Source organism: Pseudorca crassidens, chromosome 9 (assembly GCF_039906515.1).
Source record: "Pseudorca crassidens isolate mPseCra1 chromosome 9, mPseCra1.hap1, whole genome shotgun sequence".
Taxonomy (NCBI): domain Eukaryota; kingdom Metazoa; phylum Chordata; class Mammalia; order Artiodactyla; family Delphinidae; genus Pseudorca; species Pseudorca crassidens.
In genome coordinates, this window is record NC_090304.1 from 105,435,523 (window position 1) to 105,458,167 (window position 22,645).

At 47.0% G+C, this 22,645-nt stretch overlaps 1 protein-coding gene across 6 annotated transcripts in view; it reads left to right on the plus strand.

Moving 5' to 3' along the window:
* APLP2 (amyloid beta precursor like protein 2) overlaps window positions 1–22,645 on the plus strand; it is a 72,482-nt gene that overhangs the window by 40,525 nt on the left and 9,312 nt on the right. For 3 of the 6 annotated variants that reach the window (XM_067751577.1, XM_067751576.1, XM_067751578.1), the window contains exons 4-12: window positions 8,752–8,864; window positions 9,861–10,072; window positions 10,450–10,640; window positions 11,741–11,908; window positions 15,225–15,355; window positions 16,201–16,275; window positions 17,608–17,766; window positions 18,453–18,581; window positions 21,751–21,850. In XM_067751577.1, the coding sequence (XP_067607678.1) occupies window positions 8,752–8,864; window positions 9,861–10,072; window positions 10,450–10,640; window positions 11,741–11,908; window positions 15,225–15,355; window positions 16,201–16,275; window positions 17,608–17,766; window positions 18,453–18,581; window positions 21,751–21,850 (1,278 nt within the window). The remainder of the gene's footprint in view (window positions 1–8,751; window positions 8,865–9,860; window positions 10,073–10,449; window positions 10,641–11,740; window positions 11,909–15,224; window positions 15,356–16,200; window positions 16,276–17,607; window positions 17,767–18,452; window positions 18,582–21,750; window positions 21,851–22,645) is intronic. The other 3 variants (XM_067751580.1, XM_067751581.1, XM_067751579.1) reach the window with 2 other exon arrangements.

Genomic DNA, 22,645 nt, shown 5'->3' on the forward strand with positions numbered 1-22,645 from the left:
GAGAACCAGACGATGCATGATATTGTCATTAACTAGATGCATAAAACAATTTGACCATAAACCATTCAATACCTTCTTTGCATTGTGGTCACTGAATAATGCATAATACAGTCTTCAGTGTTACTGAGGTTATTGTGTTTACACAATTCAGACAGTTATTGTGTTTACAGCAGCATCCATTTGGACAACTTCTTAACCAGGAAGGAGAGCTACCTGTTGGTATTTTTAAATAAATAAAACAGTTGCCTGAGCCTAAGCTAGTAGGGGACCAGGTGACTGGAGTTTAAGGGAGGTTAGGAAAAAAGTACTGCCAATTCCTTGTAATCATTTGAGAAGCAGAAGATTGTAATGTCTCTCTGTCCCCGTCCCCACCCCTTTAGAGTCCCCAGGCACTGGTTAATTATCAGCACCACTTTCTTTTTACCATAGGCTCCTTAGAAAGCCTTTTGGTTCTAGTCTTTCAGGGTTACTTTTGCCTTTTTAACTTAAAAATAATACGGGACTTCCCTGGCGGTCTGGTGGCTAAGATGCCACGCTTCCATTGCAGATCCCGCATGCCATGCAGCATGGCCAAAAATAGGAAAAATAAAAATAATAACAGTTTTAAAATAATTTCAAGTTTACAGAATGGTTGCAAAAATAGTACAAAGAGCTTCCATTAAATCCTTTTCTCAGATTTTCTAACTGTTAACATTTGATTAATATGGTAAAATTAATCTTACCACTTGTATCTCCCCGCAGGTTTTGTTTTTGTTTTAAATCATTTAAGTTGTAGACATGGTATCCTTTTATCCCTTAATACTTCCATGTATATTTTTTATAAACAAGGACATTCTGCTATGTAACTATAGTACAGCCGTCAGAATCAGGAAATTATCATTGATATAATATCTAATCTACAGACCCTGTTCACGTTTCACCTGTTGTTCCAACAACACCAGGATCTAATTCATTGTTTCAATGTTGCATTTAGTTCTCTCTGTAGCCTTTCCTTGTCTTTCATTTTTTGTTTGTTTGTTTTTTGATTTTTTTTTTTTTTTTGGCGGTACGTGGGCCTCTCACTGCTGTGGCCTCTCCCGTTGCGGAGCACAGGCTCCGGACGCGCAGGCTCAGCGGCCATGGCTCACGGGCCTAGCCGCTCTGTGGCATGTGGGATCTTCCCGGACCGGGGCACGAACCCGCGTCCCCTGCATCGGCAGGCGGACTCTCAACCACTGCGCCACCAGGGAAGCCCCCTCCTTGTCTTTCTTAACTTTGGTGTTTAGAGTACAGGCCAGTGACTTTGTAGAATGCAGTTTGGGTCTGTCTCAGGATCCTTTTGATTTGTGTGTTTTTGAGGGCACTGTCATAGAAGTGTTCTTCTCTCTGAATTCTCTGAGGAATTGCATGATGTCACTTTGTTTCATGACCCGTGATAACTTTTATCAGCTGGCTAAGATGGTGTCTGCATTCATTTATTCATTTCATTATGGACTCACTGTCCAGATTTGTCCAGTGGGTCCCCCTTCATGCTGACTCCTGTGTCTTTTTGCTATGTCCCTATTATTCTTTGAAAGCTTCCGTACTTTCTGGTACAAAAAGATGCTCCAGGCTCATCCTGTGTTCCCTGCCCCACCCCTGGAGTCAGCCATTTCTCCGAGAAGAGGTGGTTTTATTTAGTGGGGAATGGTATTTAGGAACCAAAATCTGGGTGTTAGGTGTGCTTACTGCCATTATGTTGTTGCTTCTAGGCCCACTCAGCAGACAGACCCGTGAAATACATTTATGTACACACATCCATGCACATATAAATCTATATTTCTATACATGTGGATATTAAAAGCAGTGAGCTCATCGATACCTCCAATCCCATTATCCTCAGTATATTTATTTGCTCAGTATTCCCTGTAAATAATCAGTCTCTCTGCTTCTTAAAAACAGATTTGTTGAGATATATTTCACATACTCTATAATTCATCCATTTTAAAGTGTACTGTTGAATGGTTTATAGTATATTCACTGAGTTGCACAACCATACACAATTCTTTTAACATACAAACTACTAAAAATTAATCCAGTAAAAAGCAAGCATCCTATATATTTGATTCACCAGAAATAACCACAGTGAGTCCTTTTATACATGTTAAGGTGAACACCACGTGTTGCAGTAAAGAGATGGCCATAGTGTGATTAGCTTCAGCCCTGAAACCCCCTTTAAGATATTACTGCCCAGCAAACCCAAAGCACAGGCAGGCCAAAGGGCAAGGAGATGGGAAAACAGGCTCTATCTAATTGGTTGGGTACCCGTATTAATTGATTTGGTTGTTCAGGGGCGTTATGGACGTTCTCAGACACTGTTTTGGTTTGCCATTGTTTTGCTAGCTTTAGGGGAAGGACGTGTCTTGATTAGCACTCTTGAAGGCTGTTTGAGAATGAATTTAGGTAACGGGTAGTGTTGGCATCAGGCCTGGTGTCTCGCTGTCTGTAGACATCTGTGCACCTGTCACTCAGTTCTGCCCTATTTTGAGAGCATGCTTGACCACCCACCAGTGTGACTCTTTTCACTGATATTCAGTATATTTGGTGAGAAGTCATACTTCAACCTTGCCTCTCAAAATGAATCTTACATCTTACGTTATTATGAATTGCCTGTTTATCCAGAAGATTTTATCTAAATAATTAGGATGATCTGAGTGGGATAGAGTTGGTGAACTGTGAAGAAGCAAAGCTGCTGGTATTTGGGGGGAAGGAGTTAGTCATCTCTGACATTTATATATAGACTGGCTCCTGCATCAAAAGAAGAGAGCTTTGTGAGCCCATGACTGTTTCTGTTGTTGCTAATTTCTGGAAGGAGATTTGGATGGGAATATTACTGTGGTGAAGACTGCCAGGAATGGTCTTGTTCTCAGAAGCTTGAGGTGGGGCCCGGAGTGAGCTTGGAGCTTACTTTGTCCACTGCAGGTGTCTGTCCACAAGTCGTCTTCTGCCTTTGAATTCCTGACAGCCCGTCAGCAGTTCACCCTGTTCCCACTGTGGGCCCTTGTGCAAGGTGTATGCTTCTGTTCATGACGATCGTTCAGGCTCTTTAACTTCTCAGAGCCCTATTTACCTCCAAGACATCTGCTAAGGGTGGCTACCAGACCTCTCAAAAACTCACGTTGGGTGGTCAGGTTTATTTTCTTGGTTTTCTCTCATTACAGCAGGCCTTTGCCCCACTGCTTACAGCTTCCAAGGGCCCCGTAAATGACATGGTCTTCCTGTTTGCAACCAGAGAGCACTTTTTTTTTTGGCTGCACTGTGTGGCTTGTGGGATTTTATTTCCCCGACCATGGATGGAACCTGGGCCCTCGGCAGTGAGAGCACAGAGTCCTAACCACTGGACCGCCAGGGAAGTCCCAGCCACAGAGTACTTTTGCAGTAGGTTTATTTATACATATGAGTGTTGGTATCGAGGGGCTTCCCCAAGTGGGTGAGCAGCCGTTGTTAACTTTGAAAGGAATTTTATCAACTCTGAAAAAGCTCTAAGACCTGATGGCTGCCATGACCCTGCTGGTGGGAGGTGGTAGGAAAGAAAAACAGTATCACAGGGAATGAGTGGAGACTGAAGATAAATCATAAATGCAGCTTAAATGAAAGCCTATAGTTCAGATTTTGCTAAATTGCCGTGTTCATTGACCAACTTATTGCCTTGAATAGCAAAAACAATATAGGTTTCCAGTGACTTAGGGAATTGTGGGCACTGTCTATTGTACTCCAGCAGGTTAAATTGAGAATTGTTACAACCTTAGATAAACTTTTAAAGTGAGACCAAACCATCTTCAGTGTTTTTCTGTAAAACAGAGTAATACTGATTTGCTTAGGTCAGTCTTTTTCCTAGAAGTTTCTGATAATTACTTGTATCAAAGGCAAAAAGTAGCAGTGAAATGACAGAACTGATGCTGGGATTGAAATGTGTTCCTCCTCTAATTTACATGTTTAAAAAGTTTTTGTTTTTGTTTTAAATAAAACAAATTGGGAAAAACGAAAGCAAAAACAATCCTTTCCAGTTTCTGCACTCCATTAACCATATTAACATTTTGGTGTATAGACAAGACTTTTTTTCTTTGGATACGCATGGAAATGTGTGTGCTTTTAAATGCTTTTTTTTTTCCCCCTAAATTGGATCATGCTAAATATGCTTTCCTGTTTAGTGCTTTTTAAAAAAATTGACATTTATTGAACATCTATTATGTACCACTCTTAGGGCTGCATACATCTTTTGAGTCTGTCTTTTTAAACAGATTTAGCCTTAAGGAGTTAACCAGGCTTAAGGAGAGGTTAGGGATATCGGGTGTGTTTATTCCTTTGCTTATTTGTTTAATGATTGTTAAAATTGTTAAACCGTCATGGAAATGGAAATGTTTCCATGTTATATACAGATATTTAACCATGTTTCTTATAACCCCATGGTATTCCATTAAGTATCATTATTTAACTAATTCCCTACTGAGGAACATTTAGGTTGGTTCCGTTTTTGGTTTTTTTAAAAAAATAAATTTATTTATTTTATTTTTGGCTGTGTTGAGTCTTCGTTGCTGCAAGCATCCTTTCTCTAGTTGTGGCGAGTGGGCTTCTCATTGTGGTGGCTTCTCTTGTCGCAGAGCATGGGCTCTAGACGCACAGGCTTCAGTAGTTGTGGTTCACGGGCTCTAGAGCGCAGACTCAGTAGTTGTAGTGCACGGGCTTAGTTGCTCCGCGGCATGTGGGATCTTCCCGGACCAGGGCTTGAATCCATGTCCCCTGCATTGGCAGACGGATTCTTAACCACTGCACCACCAGCGAAGCCCTGGTTCCGGTTTTTTGATATTAACAATTCTGTAATGAATATCTTTGTTCACTTTCTTAATTACTTCCTAAGAGTACGTTTTTAGAATTGGAATTGTTGAATCAAGGAGTGCTATTCTGTTTTAAATCAGTGGCGTTAGTTCTTTTCTGGTTTTCAGAGGTCAGATCAATTTAATCATGATTCCATAGCAGAAGATTGATGGCGTTTAATCTTACAGTTTAGCATGGAGTTAATTATTAAATTTCTTGCATTAAAATTTTAAACTTAATTTCATTTTGAGATATTTCAAGCATACTGAAAAAATAAAACATAATATGATAGTCACTCATGTACTCACTGTCCTGATTTAAGTTCTTCCCCATTTTGCCATATTTGCTTTTTTTGGGGCTGCGTTGGGTCTTTGTTGCTGCTGCGTGCGGGCTTGCCATATTTGCTTAATCTCCATCTTATTTTTTAATTAAGGGATTAAATGTCCCAGAGTCCCATCCTTACATCCCTTCCCTCCCTCCCTCCCTACCCTTGGAGGTCACTGCTACCCCACTGTCAGGGTGTATCATTCCCATGCCTGTTTTTATACTTTTGCTGCATACGAATGTGTCTATAAACAATTTGTTTTTGTGTTTTAAAACTGACATTAATGGTGTCATACTGCACTTGACCTTTTATAACTTGCTTTTTTTACTTTATATCATTTTGGGGTTTATCTAAGGTGTAATATAAGCAGATTTAGTTAATGCATTTTTAACTAAGATGAAACGATATGTCGTACTCCACTATATTTTTAAAACCCAGTTTGGTTATTGTTTCTATAGAATATATATAGTAGTGAAATTGCCGTCTAAACTTTTTCTCTGATGTTGCAGTTGTACATATAAAATTGAGGTTTTACAAATTAAAGGATATGAACTGTTGCCTAACTGTAGATTTCTTGATAACCGTGGTTGTATAGTTTGCTTTGTATAAAACTAGTTACTTGGGACTTGAAACTAACAGCATTAACATCAGTAATTAGAGCTAATACTTAAATAATTCTTAGTGTTTACTATGTACCAGATTCTGCTCTAAGCTTTTGCCGTGTTGTACATGTTACATCTGGCCTCACAGCAGCAAGATAAAGAAACTGAGGCACAGAAAGTTTGAGTAACTCGCCCAAGACCTCTCTGCTAGTAGCAGTGGTGCTGAGATTAAACACTGGCATTTAGCCCTGTACACACCGCCTCTGAAGTGTACTTTTTGTTGCTTTTTTGTCATAAATTAACAAACATAGGGAGTTCCCTGGTGGCCTAGTGGTTAGGATTATGGGCTTTCACTGCCGAGGCCCGGGTTCAATCCCTGGTCGGGGAACTGAGATCCCTTAAGCCAGGGGGTGTGGACAAAACAAAAAGAAAAAATATATATATATATAAAGATTGCTTAGTCCATACAGTCACCATCCACAGTGTGAGCTGGTGGTTGGATGCCAGAATTTCAGTGATTTGTACTTAGACTGAGTTTCGGGGTGCTTCTCCTGATGGAGGCGAATCCTAGTTTACCCCTGGGCTTTGCTTTTTAAGCTTCGATTTTAAGGCTGGTTGATGGGTAAAGCTTGTTTCTCTCTCCCTTTGGGGCCCTCGAGGGCAGCACCGTGTCTAACTAACCATTGTGCTCCTGCATTAGTGTCAAATTGAGCTATCTGGTCCCCGAAGTCCCCGTGCTAATGGCAGAGTGAAACCTCACTGCCCCGCGGAAGGCTGTTTTGATGTGCGGTGGCTACCTGTGATGGCGGGAGCACATCTCCCCCTCACAGCAGATCAGGGGCTGCCCTTTGCCTCCGCATGGGCAGCGGGAGGACAGACTTCTCAGGCCCAGAGACCGAGGCCTGAGCTGCAATGAGGCTGGGGAGCGGGTCTGCATATAGACTTGCCGCTAGTTCAAGTCTTAAGACCTTTTTTTTTTTTTCTTTTTTTTTTTCTCGCTGTGCCACTTGGCTTGGGGGATCTTAGTTCCCCGACCAGGGATTGAACCCAGGCCCCAGCAGTGAGAGCGCCGAGTCCTAACCACTGGACTGCCAGGGAATTCCCCCTAAGACCTTCTTAGGCCAGATTACTTTCTTATTAGACTTTCCTTTTCCTTTTTTTTTTTTTTTTAAACCTCAGAGGTTAGCCTGCCTGTTTCCTTTTCCCTCCCCTACCTATTGCAGCTCTCCTGAGCTAAGTACCACCTTGGTTTTCTTGCACTCGGTAGAGCACGTTGGTGATGCATCAGAAGCGCCTGGGATGCTTGTTCAGTGCAGATCACTGAGTCCCACATTAGACCTACTGAACCAGGTTCTCTGGGTGATGAGCCAGTGATTACGTTTCTAGCTTTTTATTATGGAAGTTACAAACATATCCAAACACAGAGAAGATTATCGCATTAGCCCTCATGTGCTGTGTAACGGTTCAGGAACCACTCACCCTGTCTGTGGCCAATCCGACCTCCCCCTCGTTATTTGCAAACAAGTCACAGATACCGTTTTTATTTTCCTGTAAATACTTCAGCATGTATTTCTAAGAGATAAGGACTCTATTTTCTAAGCAGCTATGTGTATTTTTCCCCCAGCTTTTTATTTTTGAAAGGTTTCAGACCTATAGAAAATGCAGTAGTCTATACAGTACTCTATACCTGTTACCTGGGTTTCCCAGTTTTGCCTTATCCATCTCACTGTGTGTTGTGTGTGTCTTACTTACTTTTCACTGTTAGGCCATCTGACAGTGAGCTGGGACGTTAAGAGAGTTCACCTCCAAGTAGTTTTCAGCTTTTCTTTCTTACGGGCGAGGGCATTCTCCTGTATGACTGTGATACAGCGATCACACATGGGACAATTGTCCTAAATGTTTAGATAATGGCCTTTACAGCTTCCTTTTAAAAAGGACCATACAGTGTATTTAATCTAGGCAGTTCCTCAGCTTTTTCTTTTGAACCTTTTATTTATTTTATTTTATATTACTTTATTTTTTTGGCGGCATGCGGGATCTTAGGTCCCTGGCTAGGGATTGAACCCGTGCCCCCTGCACTGGAAGTGCAGTCTTAACCACTGGACCACAGGGAGGTCCCTGAATATTTTATGACAATAATATTTTATGACAATAATATCTTTTAATAATATCTTTTATTAAAGATATTAAGATATCTTAAATATATAAAATATTTAAGATATATTAAATAATATCTTTTAAGAGTCTAGGTCATTTGTTTAGCACTATCTCTGTCATATTGTTTTGTATGATTAGAGTCAAATGACATATTTTGGCAGAAAGACTGTGTAGGTGATCTGTTCTTAGAACATCACTTAAGTCAGCTTGTCCAGTTAAAGCAGTGTCCGCCAGCCCTTCCCACTGCAAAGACACGTGTTCCCCTTCGTAATTAACCCTCCACTGATGATTTGTACCTGCATCAGTTATCGCAGTAGTGGTTTGTCTTAGAGCTAGGTGTCTGTAGGTCCACAAAGGGCTAAAGTAAGATTCACCTGTTCTTTAGGAGAACACCCAGTCTTAGTTTCCTGGGCGTTTTGTTATTAGAACTGATGTGGGCAGAAATAGAAGTAAGAGGGTAGGAATGTTGTCCGTGTGAAGCCAGAGGTGGTGGGGAGTAGCTGTGTGTGTTTGAGGTCATGCACGGGAGTTCTCTTCCTGTTTCCCCCGTAGGGTGCCGTAGCCCTGCTCCAGAAGTTACGGGACTGAGGTCAGGAAGGCGTGAGGAAGTCCTGGGCTTTGCGGTTGTAACAGAGTGTTGAGCTCTTGTGGCTGCTGGCCTGGAGCTGAAACGTCCAGTTGGCTTTGGAAGATGAGGTGTACATCAGCTTATATGCATTAGAGACTGCTCCTGGCTGCCCGTGACTGTGTGACCGTCACGGTAACCTGCAGTCAGGGTTGTTTTCACCTTGAATCATGATCAGAATTGCTTCTGACAAAGCTTCTCTTTTCCAGTGGGCGAGTTTGTAAGTGACGTTCTGCTAGTTCCAGAAAAGTGCCAGTTTTTCCACAAGGAGCGGATGGAAGTGTGCGAGAATCATCAGCACTGGCACACTGTGGTTAAAGAGGTAAAGGAGTGGGTGGGAAAAGTCGGGCGTTGTTTTTTAGTAAAGTAGTATTTTTTCTCGACACCTTACCATAATTTTTTTTTTTTTGCGGTACGCGGGCCTCTCACTGTTGTGGCCTCTCCCGTTGCGGAGCACAGGCTCCGGGCACGCAGGCCCAGCGGCCATGGCTCACAGGCCCAGCCGCTCCGCGGCATGTGGGATCCTCCCGGACCGGGGCACGAACCCGTGTCCCCTGCATTGGCAGGTGGACTCCCAACCACTGCGCCACCAGGGAAGCCCCTTACCATAATTTTAAATTAATTTTCTTTCCCTTTATCTCATCAAAGTTTACAGTTACTTGTATCTTTTAAATTAAAACTATTTGGGAGAAGAACAGATATTTTTGTAAGGAAGTACAGTATTAACAGTTCAGCCCCTGAAGTCAGGGACAGGAAAAAGATCGTTAAGTAAGGATTCTGTCGGCAGGGCCCCCAGCAAGGCCACCCAAACCCTAAGGCGTGTGTGGAAATAGCCAGTTATAGGACATCTGTGTCTGGACATGCATGCTGTCAGATTTAGATATCATTTCATTCTTCCCGTGGGGAGAATGACCCTTTCTTAGCTTGTGCTCTGAGTTAAGTTGGTTTTCCAGCCAGTTGCCTTTCTTTTGTCTAGTTCTGAAGTGATTCTGAATTCCTCACCCATTAGGAAGGTATGTTACCATTGACCACCATTCACCCACGTCGATAATTACTAGAAGAAACCCCCTTTCCTTAATTTTATTCCAACTTCGGGCTTTCATTGGTTTTAGCCCAGATGATGTTTCCCCCTTGCAAATTAAGCAAAATTTGTAAATCTTAAAATAGTAGGGTGGCAACTTTTTGGCCAAAAATGGATGTGTCGGTGAGAAAGGCTCACGTTGTGATTCGGTAAGGGTTTCTTCTGGGTAAAGCTGGGGATCGGGGGCCTTTGGCCACACTTGCTGTGTTCTGATGTTGGTGTGTGGGTTTCCCTCAGGCCTGCCTGACTCAGGGAATGACCTTGTACAGCTATGGCATGCTGCTCCCCTGTGGGGTGGACCAGTTCCACGGCACCGAGTACGTGTGCTGCCCTCAGACAAAGGTTGTTGAATCTGCTGTGTCAAAAGAAGAGGAGGAGGACGATGAAGAGGATGATGAAGAGGACGATGAAGAGGACGATGAAGAGGAAGACTACGATATTTATAAAAGGTAACCTCCTGCCCGGAGCCTGCGGATGTGGCCGTGGCTGCTGGTCCCTGGCTTCCGGGCGAAGCGGGCATTGCCCGTTCCTGCCAGAGCTGGGCCGGCACATCTCACTTAGGCCGTGGCTGAGCCCAGGCACGCCAGTGGCCTTCAGCTGCGTGTCACCCCGGCCACATGCCTTTCTGCAGGTTAGCCCAGCCCCTGCTGCCTGGCGGTCCCCTTCCGCTGAGGCGGCCGGGCTGAGGGCTTTAGCGGCACGGCTCACCATGGGCTGAGCTTATTTCCTACCTGTGTCTTTGTGTTTCAGAACAGGGAAGGGACTCATTGTTGCGCTCTGTGCATAGCAACTGGTATTAACCTTCCTTTTTTATTGTGACCTCTAGTGAATTTCCTACCGAAGCAGATTTGGAAGACTTCACAGAAGCAGCTGTGGACGAGGGTGAGGAGGAAGTGGTGGAAGATCGCAATTACTACTACGACGCCTTCAAGGGAGACGGCCGCCACGAGGAGAGCCCGACTCAGTCCAGCCGCCATGGGACCGCTGCAGAGAAGGAGATCTCTTACGGCGTCAGAGGTAACCCCACGGAGAGCCGCGGCTGTAAAGTCCACCTGGCGGTTATTTACTTAGAATTTGTTAATATTCTCTAATGTGCCTAGAGACTGCTTTCCTCACAGGTAAGTCAAGAGGGTGGCTTCGTGCCCCGAAGGTGAGGTCAGCTCTGGGCACTGCAGGTCTGGCGGTTGACAGATTTTAATCAGGAAACTAAGCTTCGCATTGTAAGGACTTAACTAGAGAGTCAGAGAGACCACGTGGTCTGCCCTCGGGCAGGATTCTTCCACATCCAGCGGGAAATGTTCTCTCCTGAGGGGGCTCCCCTTCCTCAGTGACTACTGAAGCCCCAACCTTTTGGAGTGGAAGTCACTTCCTTGGTTCCCTTCCTGAGTGTGTTCCCATCTGTAGGCTGCCCTGTTTGTCCATCAGAAAGAGGTTTGCAGCTGGGAGGGTGGAATTTGATGACCTACCGGGTAAGGGATCAGGGCCAGCAGTGTTTTCATTTCACCATTAAAAAAAAAAAAAGTTGCGACAGTTCTAGACCATTTTATGTGCAGCCTCCTGCTGATAGTATATTCGAAACCAATTAAGATCTGAAGAATTATTCAGGATTCAGCCAGGAGCAGATGACTTAATGAGTCCAGAAGTTTGTGATTCACCCTGGAGAACATAAAACATACACTGGTCCTTTCCAGGGGCCTAAGTAGCGTTTACGGTGGTTACCGCCACGGAAACAGCCTCTGCACCTGCACTGTCCCCTTCTGCCCTTGACACCCCCAAGACGGCCAAACCCGGCAGCTGTCCCCGCTTCACAGATCAGAAACGTGAGGCTCCTCCATGTCAGCCCTGCCCCGCTCTAGACTCTAGACAGTGCAGAACGCACCAGTCCATATTCTCAGCACCTAAGGGTCTCTCTTGCATCAGGAAGGAAAACGACCACATCCTCAGGGTTGGCGGCAGGAGTTGGCAACTTCGTTGGCCTGGGCGCCAGGTGCTGCCCCATCTTGGCCTTCGCTGATGTTAAGCGTCGCCTGGTCCTTCTCCCCTTGCTGGTCTGTAGCTCTGTGAACCCCTGGAGCTGCTGCCCGGCCCCTGCTGACATTCTGACCGTTTCCACACAGCTGTCTGCTCCCAGGAGGCGCTGACGGGGCCCTGCCGGGCCGTGATGCCCCGGTGGTACTTCGACCTCTCCAAGGGGAAGTGCGTGCGCTTTATATATGGCGGCTGCGGCGGCAACAGGAACAATTTTGAGTCTGAGGAGTATTGTATGGCTGTGTGTAAAGTGATGAGTAAGTCCCGCCGCCCTGGCTGTGCAGCTCCATCCCGTCCAGCGTTCTGTCCTCCGGTGTCCTCGTGGCCGCGTCTGTGTGGTGCTCCCTGCCCACTCGGTGTTCGCTGTTGGTTGTCTGCTCTTCTCTCTGTGCTTTCTAGATCTAGCTTTGCTTTCCTGTCGGCAGTTGTCAGCTCAGTTTTCCGTGTCCTGTGCTCGCCGTGGGCCGGTGGAGGTGGTGGTGGTGGTGGTGGAGGAGGTGATGGTGGAGGTGGTGGAGGTGATGGTGATGGTGGTGGTGGAGGTGATGGTGATGGTGGAGGTGATGGTGATGGTGGAGGTGGTGGAGGTGATGGTGATGGTGGAGGTGATGGTGATGGTGGAGGTGGTGGAGGTGATGGTGATGGTGGTGGTGGAGGTGATGGTGATGGTGGAGGTGGTGGAGGTGATGGTGATGGTGGAGGTGATGGTGATGGTGGAGGTGGTGGAGGAGGTGATGGTAGTGGAGGTGATGATGGTGATGGTGGAGGTGATGGTGGTGATGGAGGTGATGACAGCGGTGATAATGGCAGCAGTGATGGCAGAGGAGGTGGCGCTCCCTCCCTGCCACAGCGGGGAGCCAGGGGCCTGCCCTTTCTCATCCGGAGCCTCCGTGTTGGTTGGGTTGGAAAGGCGGCCCTGCCCTCCTCTGTCTGAGGCTGAAACACACGAAGGACAAGCGGACAGGTCGTGAGTTCTGCACATCTTGTGTCCAGGCTTTTCTCTCTCACTCTTGTCTTGAGCGGCCCTGTGCCGACCCCCCATGATGCACACTAGCTAAGGGGGTCACCCGCTCTCCAAAGAAGTGACAATAAGGACACTTGAGGGAGCCGAGAACATTGGAACATCTTGCTGTATGCACTCCAGGGAGCGTGCTCTGCAGCCAATGGTGGTGACTCCGTTTCCCCAGTGTTCTGGCAGCGCTGGATCAGGGCTAGCTTTAGGAGTTTTAGTTTATGCGTTCTTTGGTCACAACGAAATTCAGCGTTCAGTTGAGTCAGGTTTACTTCGCTGTCGGTAGGTTGCCTTTCTTCATAGTTCCCCCTTTTCCTGTTTAAGACCCTCTTTCTCGTCTGGAGCACTTCTGACCCGTGTGTAGGAAAACCCTCTGGCTAGGCAGACCCTTCTTCATTCTGATTCTAGAGTAATGAGCTGTGCTGCCATTCCTGGTATTTGCCCTAAAGATTTGTGGCTGTAGCTTCTGACGGTTTTTTGTTCATATGCCATCTTGTTCCCTCTTTCCTTCCCCAACCAAAAGATTATTTAAATCTTAATATGATATGATTTACTTTTAGTGCTTCCACTCCAGCTGCTGCTTGGTGAACTTTTTATTTGAAATGATTGAAAAGATGAGAAGACAAATGAGCCCTTAGGGAACGTTGGTGGCAGAAACTTTTTTATTTAGGAAAGATGGAGACAGAAATTATTGTGATACTTCCTGCTTTGTAAAACTTCTTAAACTAAGGGGCAACAAAACGCTGATTGGGGTCAAAGCCTGAGGAATCTGGGTCGTTAAAGGTCTCGCTGAATGTGGAGGTGCAGTCTTTACCCAGAGGATCTGGTGGACGGTGTCGTAAGACACTGGGGACTGGCAGATGGCTGGAGCGTGAACAGTTGCGAAGCCTGCAAGGTTGTGCTTCCCGACAGGCCATGTGCTTGGGGCCCGGCTGGAGGGCTTCGGAGCCTGGAAGCATCACTGGTCCTGTGGGCAAATTTGCTTCCCTCCTTGAAGGGGACTGAGGCCTGCGCACTTCCGGCTTCCTGAGCTGGTTGCTTGCACACAGACAGAGGGATGTGGTTCTAGGTTCGAGCCCATCCCATCGTGTCTTCAGAACCAAACCTCCAGACCTGCTGCCCCTTTGCCCTCTCTTTCCGGAGTGGGGCGGGGGTGGGGTGGGGCGGAGGCAGCTTGCGCTTGCTTGTATTACCTTCATCCGGCCCGGGGATATGGACCAAAGGCTCTGTCTCCAACACGTAAGCCTTTAAGCTGCGGACACGAGCCGCCAATGGCGACGTGTTTGTTGGCACCAGTGGACTTCAGTGCTTCGAAATTCTCCTGGCTGAGCTTTTGAGTATTGTGGGGAATGTGGTTTCTGAAGCTAGCTGTATATGTTCTGATTTAGTTAGAGTCTGGAAATCGGCTGTTGAGATCCTGTTTAAATTAACGTAGGAGGCAGACGTTCTTGACAAGACTTAAGCCATAGCTTCTAGGGTTAAAACTCAGTAAAAGAGGGTGAATGAAGACACCCCGACTTAAGGACTGCGGAGTGGCTGACTTACTTGTGGTCACACTCATCGGTTACACAGCTGGTCTCATGTTAAAATTACGCAGTTCTGGAAACTGGGAGAATTTGTTTTTGAATTAAAATTCGTTGAACTTGGCCTTTGCTCTCCAAGTGGCTCTCAAGTGTGTCCCGATGGAGCAAGTTGTGTAAGCAGGTTGCCTGACATTCCTCCTTGGCCTGGGAAATCCCCAGTGAGTTGGGGTAATGAGAGTTTCCACAGGTATTTCTTAAGAGGTAGACCTGTCATCTCAACCCTTCCTGGGTTAGGATAAGCTCCTTTGTGCAGATGCACGTCTGCCTGGGGCTGGTAGGAACTCAGGAACTTAGACTAGTGCGGAGTGTTTGTTCTAATGGGTTTGTTCCCTGGGTGGTGGCCTGGTGGGGCCAGTGAGTGCCATGGATAGAAAAGCCCAAAGCATCTTCACACTCGTGGTAAGCCCTTGTCCAATACATTGCCCCTGCTGTGGGGCTGGGGCTGAAAGACCTCCAGTGGAACTGAAAACTAAGCAGCTGGAGCTGGAGCATTTGGACTTTCTCTGCCCAGTCTGTGTGCAAAGAACATTCAGTTGAATCAGTTGCCCCAAGTGAGTTGTGACCTAAAAATAGCCAGAGAAAAAGAGGAGACCTGAGCCCTGCAGTGCCTTTGCACATCTGACTTCAGCCCTGTCTCTGGTCAGATGCTCTCAATAGGGTAGTTCTTGTTTAGGTTTTAAGGTTTCAAGAACTGCGGGAAGGTATAGAAGTGGTTTCCTTTTCTGCCCCTGAAGTCCTAAATAGATGCCTCACTGGTCCTGAAGCACGGGAGGAGTGTGGACAGGCCTGGTGGCTGGATACTGGGTAAGGAAGATGGAGTGGAGTCCCAGCAGACGGGCGCACCCTGCCCTTGAGCGCGGTGCTGGCTGGACACGCCGGTCCCGTCTGCAGGCCCAGCCAGGCTTTGCTCCCTGAGCATCGTGCGACTTCAGCGTGGGGCTGGCCCCTGGAGAGAACCCTCTGGTCCCTTTGTTTCAGTTCCCCCAACTCCACTGCCGACCAATGATGTCGACGTGTATTTCGAGACCTCAGCAGATGACAACGAGCACGCGCGCTTCCAGAAGGCCAAGGAGCAGCTGGAAATCCGGCACCGAAACCGGATGGACAGGGTAAACCTCGGGCTGTCAGGCATCAGCTGACTTGGGGTTCGTGGCTGAAGCAGAGGGATGCCACCTCCCCAGGTTGTTGCGCTAATAACCGAGTTAGGACAGGTGAGGTGTGAGAGTGTAGGCAGGCCTGCCTTCGGGGCGGAGCTAGTCCCCTCCCTCTGTCCATGATAATGGAATTATCCTCTGAGTGCTTATCTGTTCCAGACTCTGCCGGGGAGCGCTTCCTGTAAACATTATGTGCTGCTGCTTTTTCTTTGCCATGAACTAGCTTTTTAAATTTTTTTATTTTGAAGAAGGAAACTTTATATCAATACTGTAAGTAGAAAGCTAGTATCATTTACCATTAGAACAAGGTAACTAGAAAAAGATATTGGATCAAAGCAAACAGTGTTAAAACATTCCAGCTGGATACTGTGGCCTGCATAGTTTCAGGGATGCTTTCTTTTCCTTCAAGGAGTTATAAGTGCCAGAGCAACAGAGCACCAGAGTGCAGCTTTCTCCTAGACTTACTTGGAAAGGTTGAAAAAAAAAATTGAAAAGGGAATTTTTTGCTAGGTCTGGGAACCACCTAAAATCCCACACATCCCCTGTGGTGGGCTTGTATGCTGGGAAATGCTTGTTACTCTGTTTTAACCACATCAGTTCTGAGAAGTCGGTACGAGAGCTGACGCCCTGCATCTTCTGAGGCAGCAGTTCTGGGACAAACCCTGAGCTCACGAGTTTGTGGGATGTGATTTCCTTGTGCACTTTTCCACATTACATTCAGGGCTTGGCAGTATTTTTAGAAAATGGGGGAATTGTTTCAGAGATTATTCTGGTTATAGTGGCTTTGACCTTTGCTCCAGGTGAAGAAGGAATGGGAAGAGGCTGAACTTCAAGCCAAGAACCTCCCCAAAGCAGAGAGGCAGACTCTCATTCAGGTGAGACGTGTCCTCCAGAGAGGGGCTCCCAGGCTGACCCTTTGGAGTATGGTCGGAGCCGGAGTCCCCACAAGTTAGAGTTTGACACCCCCTTTTGGTTGAGCGCTTATGTTACAAGGAAATTTTCACTGGCCTGCTTTGTTTTTCACCTACCAACTGGCGTTCTCTAGAATTGCTCACCTACGGTGGAGGGAAACCGAAGCTCGGAGCAGAGCACACCTCACTCATGCCTGGAAGTGACCTTAGCTCGGCTGTGTTTACTCTGCTTTCCCGGCAAAAGTCCTCGGGCATCTTCCTTCGTAGGCTGTGCCTTGTTTTCCGGCACTACTGCAGTACCGAATGCTTTTTTTTTTGCAGACTTATTGAAAAGTCAAAAGGCAGAAAATAAATCTCTCTATCAGTTTATCTTAACTTTGGATTTAAGAATGTAATCAGACTCACAGCAGCTGCCTCCCTTTGACTAGAGGAGGTTGTTGACAGGAATTTACAGGATTGATTTGGGATTCATAGAACTAGTTACATCTTAAATCGGCTTGTGTTTATGTTTAGCTGAAGCCTCTCTTCTCATGATGTTGCTATTTTATCGGCTCACCTTTGCTTTTTTATCAGTAACCTAGAAAATCCGCGAATGTTAATTTCCACACAGCCAGTGCACCCCGTGCAGGGAGCTTTAGCTCGGCAGCCTTCAACCTGCCTGCAGACCTGGCCAGGCACCCCGCAGGGAGCTCGCCCTTCAGGACTTGGTGTGAATGGCTCGGCCTCACCTGCCGCAGGACAGGACTGTGGTCTGGGGGCGCCTTGCTGCAGTGTGGGAAGGACGGCCTTCCTTTCCTCGCGGTGCACACGGAGAGCCCAGGCCTGGGCTTGCGTTGCAGGGATTTCAGTTAGGGAGGTGCTGAGGGTCCCGTCCCACGCCCAGACATACATGCTGGCGTTAGATGGGGAAGTACAGTCGGCCCTTGAACCACAGGGGTTTGAATCGCGTGGGTCCCCCTACACGCAGATTGTTCTCAACGGTAAAGGCCACAGCACCGCACACGGGCGGTTGGCTGAAGCCGTGGGTGCGGAACCGCGTGTACAGAGGCCCGACTGTAAGTTACATTGGGATCTTGGACCGCGGGGAGGATCGGTGCCCTTAACCCCTGCGATGTTCAAGGGTCACCTGTAAGTGTCCAGACGGAAGTCAGAGGAGGTGTTTTACGACCTCACCCCGCTCCACACGACTCTGTGCCGGGGCGCTGGGCGTGGAGAGGCACAGAGTGGGGTCTGACACCGTGAGTGTAGATGCCCGCAGGTGCGTTGACTCGATGTGGTTCCTGCTTTATGGTTTAGCACTTCCAAGCCATGGTGAAGGCCCTGGAGAAGGAAGCGGCCAGCGAGAAGCAGCAGCTGGTGGAGACGCACCTGGCACGGGTGGAGGCCATGCTCAACGACCGCCGCCGGGTGGCGCTGGAGAACTACCTGGCGGCCCTGCAGTCCGACCCTCCACGGGTGAGAATCGCTGAAGTAGCATGTGTAGAACCGGTGCGAGCTCATATCGCGCTTGAGGGCCCGTGGGCCGCCTGTGGTGTGGACACGGCTTCCACTGGAAAAGCAGAACATCAGGGTGTTGGTTGGTAGTTCCCCAGTTATTGCATTTTTATAGTAGCCTTACTTTCAAAGAATAAAAACACGTCTTCCATGGACAAAGGCTTTTGAACCAGTTCTATTCCAAATAAGATGATAAGTTAATTTATATCGCAGCTCTTATCTGCCAGTGGTGTCAAACTTTATCCCTTAGCTCTAACTTGCCTTGTTCTGGGGGACGGAGAGGATCGAAAAGGAGGGTATTTGTAGCCTCCTTAAGCAAGTAAAGTCTTCTGGGTGACACAGGTCACCCTGTGCTTGTAGTTATGGTGGCAGGCGCCGAGCTCAGGAAAGGGGACAGACAGACAGAAGACGGTGGGCCAGCGACTTTGGAAAATGCTGTCTGTTGAGGAGCCACTATAACTGTGTAGCTTTTGCTACTTAGAAGGGTAGCTTCTTGTTACTTGGTAACCGAAAGCTCTTAAAGGTACAGCTTTCATTCCTGGCCCTCGCTGAGGCTGACTTTCTTAGTGAGTTTTTAAAGCTTCATTTTCCTGCCTGTTTTCAGTTCCCTGGTCTCTGGACGTGAAAACCACTGTTCTCTCTTGTAGCCCCATCGCATTCTCCAAGCCTTGCGGCGCTACGTCCGGGCTGAGAACAAAGATCGCCTCCACACCATCCGTCATTACCAGCACGTGCTGGCTGTCGACCCCGAAAAGGCGGCCCAGATGAAGTCCCAGGTACACCAGACAGAGGAGAGACCGCTCTGACCGGTGGTCGGGCAGCACCGATGGTCGCGCTTATTGTTTTTAGTCCTCAGGAAATGATTTTGGATTTCCAAAGACAGTAGGTACAAGAGTTGGTTTTTGCAAAGGTACTATTTAAAAAATATCTTTTCCATACTTTTTAATATTAAGTATGCCTTACTTAAACTGTTCTTGAAGGTTTAGGAATGCATGATTATATTGAAGAGATCATTTTTATATCAGTTTATTTCTAGCTGAGGGTCCCACCAGAATTAATATTTGAAATCTCTTTCTAGGCCAGCACATCTTAAAAATTGGTCTCTTTTGTACAGTATAGTTTTTGTGTTTAGACACTTTACATCCCTGGGTTTTGTCCCCTGCTGCGTCCTACTGGTCTTTGCAGTCATCTATAGAGGTTTGTTTCTGGACCTACTTTTCTAATTTTTGTTTTGACCATGTATTAACTTGAGTTTTACTGTCTTGTATTCATAGAAATGAACTTGCCTCCAAGACCACTAGCTTCCTTTAAAACAGTCTGCCTATTAGTTTTCCTAGAGGGCCTTGTGATGCCATAACTGATCTTACTCTATTTCCTCCCGTATTTGAAACCCAGCCCTGTGCTGCTTTGTGGGGACGCAGCGTGCACAGGCTGGGAACCTGTGCCCTCCTGCCTCCTGTTGCTCCTGTGGTGTGATTGTAAGGGAACTTCCCAGAAGCCCTGGGGGGCTCCCCTACGGCCCCATCTGCTGCCCAGTTCTGCTCCAGCATCTCACCACACATAGTTGAATCCTGTGTGCCCTTGAGCAGCTTACAGTTGTGTGAAATTAATTATGTTAACTGTGAAGATGGAGAAGAATTGTCCTTAAACATACGGAGCCCACATTAGCAGCTGCGTGTTCAGGGAATGAAAGAACTCAGTGTCCTAAAGAGTGGGAAGGGCATGGGTCTGGGGACCCCTGGGGCCTCTGCTGGGGGCCTGGAGCTAAGGCTCTGTTTGAAGCTGGATGGAGTAGAAGAGAAAGAGGGAAGGCCAGCGGACCTCGGGTAGCTTCCGGAAAGCTCAGGTGGGAAAAGCTTACATCCTGACAGGGGTTAGAATTTTTCAGGTCTACCCGATTTTTTTTTTTTTTTTTAAACGTAGGTCTTCCCTGGCGGTCTAGTGATTAAGACTTCACGCTTCCAGTGCAGGAGGCACAGGTTCAATCCCGGTCGAGGAACTGAGATCCCACAGGCCGCATGGCATGGCCAAAAAAAAATTTAATAAAGTTAAAATTTAAAAATATAATCTTTTTTCAATTTTTTTTTTTTGTAGAAAATCTAGACTATTATGTAGTACTTTATAGAAAAACAGCCTGTTTTGTATGGTGAGAATAGAAGGAAAGGTGAGACCTTGATCAGTGTGTTCAGTTAACCTGTGAGCCAGGATCAGGGCACCACCTGAGTGCCCTGGGAGGCGGAGCAGCTTTACTGTGTGATGTTTACTGTCTGCTCGGAGCCCTTGATTCTGGGGCAGCTCGGCCGCTGGATTACACTAGCTTTTGGCCTGTTCCCTGTCCTGTTATGTAAACTCTTGAAAACCCCAAATATGTTGAGCCTCTTAGAACGTGTGCACTCGATTTGAGGTGTGAATGATGTGCTGCTGCCTCCTGCCCCACACTGCAGCTCCAGGCGGCTCTCCAAAGACCCTGGCGCCCAGCATCCCACCCTGTGGTCTTGTCCTCTTGGGTGTAGGAACCGTCCTCTGCCAGGCTCCTTAATTCCTCTGACATATGGCAGTGTCACCACTGCTGAGACTGGGGAGCTCACCATTCCGTTTCTACTTGTATTTTTTCTCCAAAGCACTCACTCTGGTGCTTTCCCATCAATTTACTTGATTGAAAGAACGGCAAGTATTAAATTAAATTGCTTTCATCTTTGCTTTTATAGGTCAGAGAGACATCGATCTACAATAAAAGCATCTTTCCATTTAACTTTTTTTCATTTTGACCCTTCATGTTAATGGCTTCAAGCCCACATAATTAATCCATTGGCTCAGAGCGCCCTCTTTAGGAAGAGCTCAGTGGCTGCAGGTGTAGCCCAGTGGGATTAGCCTTCCTGAGGAGCCTGTGTGATGTACAGCCACGTGCTTCACAGTGTCATTGGGGTGGATGTAGTCCAAATCTCCTTTCATTTCCACCCTGAAAACCTCTCAAATTCAGTGACAAAAAAATATTTTTTAATTAAATTCAGTGACCACTTTAATGACTTTTTTTCTTTTTTTTTTTTGGATGAACAACCTTGGAACTTCTGCATTCAGAAAAGGCAGTGAGCTATGTAAGACAGATGGTAGATATGCCTTCCTTATCACCCCATAAAAATCAGGTTTATTTATACTTCAGTGTGCAGTCTTTTTGTTTTTTGTTTTTTGCGGTACGCGGGCCTCTCCCTGCTGTGGCCTCTCCCGTTGCGGAGCACAGGCCCTGGACGCGCAGGCTCAGCGGCCATGGCTCACGGGCCCAGCCGCTCCGCGGCATGTGGGATCCTCCCGGACCGGGGCACGAACCCGCGTCCGCTGCATCGGCAGGCGGACTCTCAACCACTGCACCACCAGGGAAGCCCCAGTGTGCAGTTTTGAAGGAATAGCTAATTTAGTTAAGTAGGAATAAACTAGTTCTGATGCTCACTGTGATAATCATTTCAGGCAACTGCTTCACTAAGCAAAATCCACGAATGGTCTCACCCCTCAAATCTACGTTTTAACCAGTGATTTCATTCCCTTGTTACCTCTTCTTGTCTGACCAGTGGTAAAAATTGACCAACTCATTTCCTCTTTCACTCAGAAGGACCTTACTGAGTGTCTGGCATTGTACAAATTTGGGTTCTTTTCTTATAGTACGGTTAGCGAGTGCCTCCTGTGAAAACCAATCAATACTTGGCTAAGGAAATTTTAAAACTTTTCCCTTAACTTGGAGCACTCTCTGGATAAATCCTGAGATCACCGAGAGGTAATACACACATTCTTGCACTACGGTGGCCAGTAAACACGGGGAGGATTCATACTGCCCCCCTGACCAGCTGCTTTGCTGGACTCTGTAGAGAATATAGGTCTTTGCAGAAGAGTGTGGGTGTCAGGCTGGCCCGGCTGTTCTGGTGGCAAGGCCTCTCCCCCATCCTGTGCTTGCAGGTGATGACACATCTCCACGTGATTGAAGAAAGAAGGAACCAGAGCCTTTCTCTGCTCTACAAAGTACCTTACGTGGCCCAAGAAATCCAAGAGGAAATTGGTGGGTGCTGACTGTTCGCATCAAGGTCAGGCGGGGTTGTGCTCAGGACTGATGGCGGTGCCAGATGAGAGAAACAGGACAAGCGAGGCCACGAAGCTGGGCATTAGCATGCCACGGGCTCAGAAGTCTGGGGCTCACGTGGCAGGGTCAAGCCCTGGCTGGGAGCCACAGAGCCTTGAGTTTCATTGACCTTCGCTCTGTTACCGGAAGAAAAATCTAGGGTGTGAATTTGCAAGGGACTGAGCGAGTCTCCCGTTACCCTTTCCCCCTTAATTGCTGGCGTATTTTAAGACATCTGTTTATTCACGTTCTCACTTCTTCTCCCTTTTCTGGTCTTTCTCTTCTTCATTTATCCAACAAACGTTCGTTGTGTCTACTGTGTGGCACAGAGTAAAATGTGCACCAGTAGACAGACCTCCTGGAGCCCACATTTTAGGAGGAGGGAACGGTCAGGAAAACGAGTGTCCATGGGGATGGGTGCTGTGCCAGAAGTGAAACTGGGGTGGGACGGGGAGGGTGCCTGGTGCTCAAGCTCCCTTGGGGGAAACCTGAGATCCAAATGATAAGGAGGCGCCCTCCACACAGCAACCCCAGGGGGGAAACACTGAGCACAGGAAGCGACCACTGCAGAGCCTGACGTTTGAATAGAGAGATTTTAGCAAAATCAAGGAGTTTGGATTTTATTCTAGGATAATTAAAAGCCCTTCGAGGGTTTTAAACCAGCAGGTGACTAGATCTGGAATATGTTTTTTAAAAATGCGAACTTTAAAAAACAATTACTAGACTGCTATGTTG